The 4,681-nt window shown below is 35.2% G+C and overlaps 1 protein-coding gene across 1 annotated transcript; it reads right to left on the bottom strand.

The window, feature by feature from the left end:
* Window positions 1–317: 317 nt before the first annotated feature.
* On the bottom strand, window positions 318–2,817 carry NEUROD6 (neuronal differentiation 6). Its single transcript, XM_066584467.1, has 2 exons — window positions 2,584–2,817; window positions 318–1,702 (listed from the first exon to the last, which is right to left on the bottom strand). The coding sequence occupies exon 2, from the start codon at window positions 1,679–1,681 to the stop codon at window positions 668–670; it is 1,014 nt and encodes a 337-aa protein (XP_066440564.1). The 5' UTR covers window positions 1,682–1,702; window positions 2,584–2,817; the 3' UTR covers window positions 318–667.
* Window positions 2,818–4,681: the final 1,864 nt, after the last annotated feature.

Raw genomic sequence — 4,681 nt, 5'->3', positions numbered from 1 at the left:
TTCTGTGAATAACAGGTTTTTTTTTCTAGACCTTTTCGTTTGCCGGGAAAGATTCTTTTTTTTAAGTAATCTTAAAAATCAAATTGCCACAATTTTCAATTATTTTGAACTTTTCTTGTACATGCTTAACTTTCCTATTCAGGACCTAATGAGCTTGAATTGTGCATTGTTATGTAGTCACTAATCTGTTCGTTGACAATGAGGCCTGCCTGCGAGGCATCTCTTTTGAATAGTTTACAGGCCCTTCTGGCAGAAAACGCCTTACCATGTGATTGCCTTGTATTGTCTGTGTGTAATTAATATAGACATAGGAATGGTGTAGCGTACATTTCTTTATTTTATCACGTAATCTTAACAGATTGCTTAACAAGTAAACATAAAATACGGCTTTAGTGCAGGGCGAAATCACAGTATTCAACTAATAAAAGGATCAGGAGTGACAGGTTTTCTTTTAAATATGGCAGAAAATTTGGCTTTTTACAAAGAGAGAAAAAAAAAAAAGCAAACAAACAAACAAACTAGAGCACAGAAGTTTAAAACACACTTTTGGGACCGTGGTGATACCTTAATCGAGCCGTGTCAATTACTTTGTGAACAAGCATCTGCTTTATCTTAATTAGATTGGGGGAGGGAGGTGAATGACCACTGTTTATATTCATTTTCCTCATTAATTATGAAAAACTGCATTTAATTCATCTTGCATGGAGAGAGACTGGCTGCGCAGATGGAAGTCATAAGGGAAGTGGCTGTCTGTAGGCAACCTGAACATAGAGCTCTGCCCGAGGGGACCCCTGCCTGGCACTGCACAGTAATGCAAGCCATAATTGTAATTTTTCCCATAGTCCAAGGCCTCTTCTTGCTTCAGGGAAAATATCCCATTATAGTTCATGGAGGGAGGGCTTAAGGGACCTTCAAACTGAGGGCTGGTGCACTCAGGAGAAGTGCTTTCATAAAAAGATTCATAAGCACTACAGTAATTGTACGGCTTTCCTGTCTTGGAATTGTCAAGGCTCCCATGACCAGGTGGGGTGCTAAGCTCGGGGCTGTGATATGGAGGGTAAATAGAAGTATATGGAGATCTTGAATGATGAACTGTCTCACCACTCTGACCCATGAGAAAACTCCTGGCATTGAGCTGCAGGCACCCAGCCACCAAGTTTGTGGTAGGCTGGGACAAACCTTTGCATAGGTTTTGCACAAAGGTGAGCAGATCTGGTCTCTTCCCAATACGCAAGATCTCAGACAGCGCCCAGATATAGTTTTTGGCCAGCCTCAAAGTTTCTATTTTTGACAGTTTTTGTGTCTTAGAATAGCATGGCACAACTTTCCTTAAATTGTCCAGGGCATCATTTAGGCCATGCATTCTCCCCCTTTCTCTTGCATTGGCTTCTACTCGTCTAACTTTAATCCTTTCTATTCTGACTTTGGTCATCTTTTTTTTCCTTGGCCCCCTCCTCCGGGGCAATCCATTTTCATCCTCTTCTTCCTTGTCCTCCTCCTCTTCTTCTTGCTCTGTTTCCTCTTCAGGTGTTCTTTTGATATTTTTCCCATGGGACACTATCTGTTTAGCACAGCTTTCTACTTTCTTTGCAGGTTTTTGCTCCTCGTTTTCCCGCCCATACTTTCTACAAAGCTGCGACTCTGTCATCACAACAGATTCATCAAATGGAAGTGTTAGCATTGCTAATTTGGATTAAAATATCTGAAATGACAAAGCAATATTCACAGACATTACCAATGAACTTAACTGATAAATCATTTATACATCTCATAGAGTATCTTTTCAGTATATTTTCAATGTCATTTTAAGTATATGTATTTGAATTGTGTAGCATTAATCCTATATAAATGTCACAGTAAAAATTTAGGCAATAGTATAAAAAGCAACATTTCTGATTTTTTTAGAGCAGAACTACATAAGCTTGTTAGAAATCTATATTTGTATTATTTTTATTACTAGATACATATTTAAACTAAATAAGTTTCAATTGCCCACAGTAACTAGAAATAATTTTTTAAACAAGTTATTTTCACTTAAATACACTTAAAAAATGTAGGAAATAAATGTAAACAATCATCTCTTCCTCAAAAGAAATCTCCTTTCACCATGAAATGATTACACATTCTTATCAATGGAGGCATCACTAGAGGAAAACAGGAAGGAAATGACGACTGACATATAACAAGCATTTATAGGATCTCCTGCTTGCTCCGTACCTAGATACAATCGGGCAGCATTGGTCTAAATATATGATATGGAGATACTGTCTATGTGAAAATAGAAAGAAATCTGTATACAAAGTCAGAGAGCACACAGTGATAAGCACAGGAATACCCCTTGTGCCTAAATGAAGCAGCAATTAGTAACATAATCCCTTCATTACGCAGTTATGATAGCATTCTACAGTACAATACTGATGCAGATTAACCTACATGACAACCTTGTGTCATGATATTACGGAAAGAAATAACATGATATTGTAGAAAGTAAATGAAGTATAACAATACATGCTAGCAAATAATTGCAATGTGTAAATATTCTATACAATAATTCATATAGTAAAGCTTGAAAAGGTTCGTTACCTTGAGACTTATTCAATCAACATCCAGATTTCATTTTTTCGCCTTCAGAGTCAGTCCGTATGTCGCATTGTCTCCAGGAGTCTAGATATGTGTGTATCTCATTGATCTCTAAAAAAGTGACATTGATGCCAACTGCCAGAGCTGGTACCCATGCCATCTGCTAGTGACGTCACAGGGCAGAGAACCACATGATGCGTTCCCTTGGGACCTTCATTCTGCACTGATCATCTGGCATCCCTGTAAGTGGGTACCAGCATTCATGTATCAACACAGAAGGTTAGACTGATAAAAAAATATTCTGCACTAGCATTTCACATAGAGACTATGCAGTTCCATCAGAGCGACTCCTTTTTTTTCCCAAGGAATCTTAAGGGACACATTAAATAGAAGGCAGTGGTGCCAATGCTAAGTTCTCATCTCCAAACGACACAGCATGGAATGAGGTGAATTCATTCCTCTGATGCTATGTTCCCTTGCTTACGTGAAATTAACCCATTCTTGATTCAGTGGCTGATATATTGCATAACAATTGCTGTGTGCAAAAAAATGGATTTTTTTTATGTGGAGAGATTTTATATTAAAAATACCAGGGAATTCTGAAGGAAGTAAAACAAATAGAATTTAGATAGAAAATAATTATGTAAATTAAATAGCAGTAACATAAAAAAGGACACGTAGATTGTCTTTATTGACTTAATTTTATTAATGATGCAGAAAACATGCTAACTGTATAGGAAATACGTGATATATATGCACATTATGTTGTAGGAAATATGTTGTTGACAAGCATTGCAGAATGAACCAATTTAACTAATGTAGATGTATTTATTTGTATAGTGTTGTTGTTACTATTATTACATAATAATTATTACGTTATTAGCAGCTCTGATTTGCGACAACTACATGGTGTAGAATACATTTTCCTGCTTAATTGCTTATATGAAAAGTAAAGAAATTAAACATAACAATAAAATTCACAATAGCTATAAACACCCGAAGTAAGCGCTAGTCATTTCTTCACAATCTGCACTATTACTGGTACTAATGGTGCTCTCTAAAAGTTGCCCTAGTCCTTTTTCTAATCAGAAATATTAGATTTTCCTGATTTTAATAACTAATTATTCAAATTAATGTTGTATTTTTTTTCGACCTTTCAATATTATTATTAGTAGTAGTAATAATAAATTAGTCCACTTTTTCTTAAAGGGAACCTTTCAGGAAGCCTTCTACTTTATTTGACTCTACTTTTTGGCTCTTTCTGACATAGGCAGCAGATTTCCCTACAGAGCAATGCAGGGAAGTAGCAGCCCGGGATTGAGTCTAACTAATTTATGCTTGACCAGAGACAGGACTTCTTGGTTTGTGGTTGAGTGCCTTTTAGTTACACTTGGTCCAAAGTAACCACTTTCCTACTCATCTTCGAAGGGGAAGCAGTTCCTGTCTTGCAGACGTATTATGCACAAATACCCTATATACAAAGCAAATAAAATATAGCATGGGAGTTGAAAACTGGTACCTTTTATAGATCATATGCTATGCTGTAGATTAGTAGATAGTAAAGGTCTTCTAGGTGATTCGTAATAATTAATTACATGGACTAATGTAGCATTCAAGCAAATCTATCTATCTCATATTTATCTCCTATCTATCTATCTATCTATCTATCTATCTATCTCATATCTATGTATCTATCTCATATCTATCTATCTATCATATCTATCTCATATCTATCTATCTATGTATCTCATATCTATCTATGTATCTATTTATCTCATATTTATCTCATATCTATCTATGTATCTATTTATCTCATATTTATCTTCTATCTATCTATCTATCATATCTATCTCATATCTATCTATCTATCTCATATCTATCTATCTCATATTTATCTCCTATCTATCTATCTATCTATCTATCTATCTATCTCATATCTATGTATCTATCTATCTCATATCTATCTATCTATTTATCTCATATCTATCTATGTATCTATTTATCTCATATTTATCTATGTATCTATTTATCTCATATTTATCTTCTATCTATCTATCTATCTATCTATCTATCTATCTATCTATCTATCTATCTCCTATCT

The sequence above is a fragment of the Eleutherodactylus coqui genome, chromosome 12 (assembly GCF_035609145.1).
Source record: "Eleutherodactylus coqui strain aEleCoq1 chromosome 12, aEleCoq1.hap1, whole genome shotgun sequence".
NCBI classification, from domain to species: Eukaryota; Metazoa; Chordata; class Amphibia; order Anura; family Eleutherodactylidae; genus Eleutherodactylus; species Eleutherodactylus coqui.
Note: the sequence above shows the minus strand (reverse complement) of the source record. Positions and strands in the feature narration are given on the sequence as shown.

Coding starts and splice junctions, on each gene's coding strand:
- NEUROD6 (XM_066584467.1), bottom strand. CDS start 1,681: ATGCTAACACTTCCATTTGATGAATCTGTTGTGATGACAGAGTCGCAG.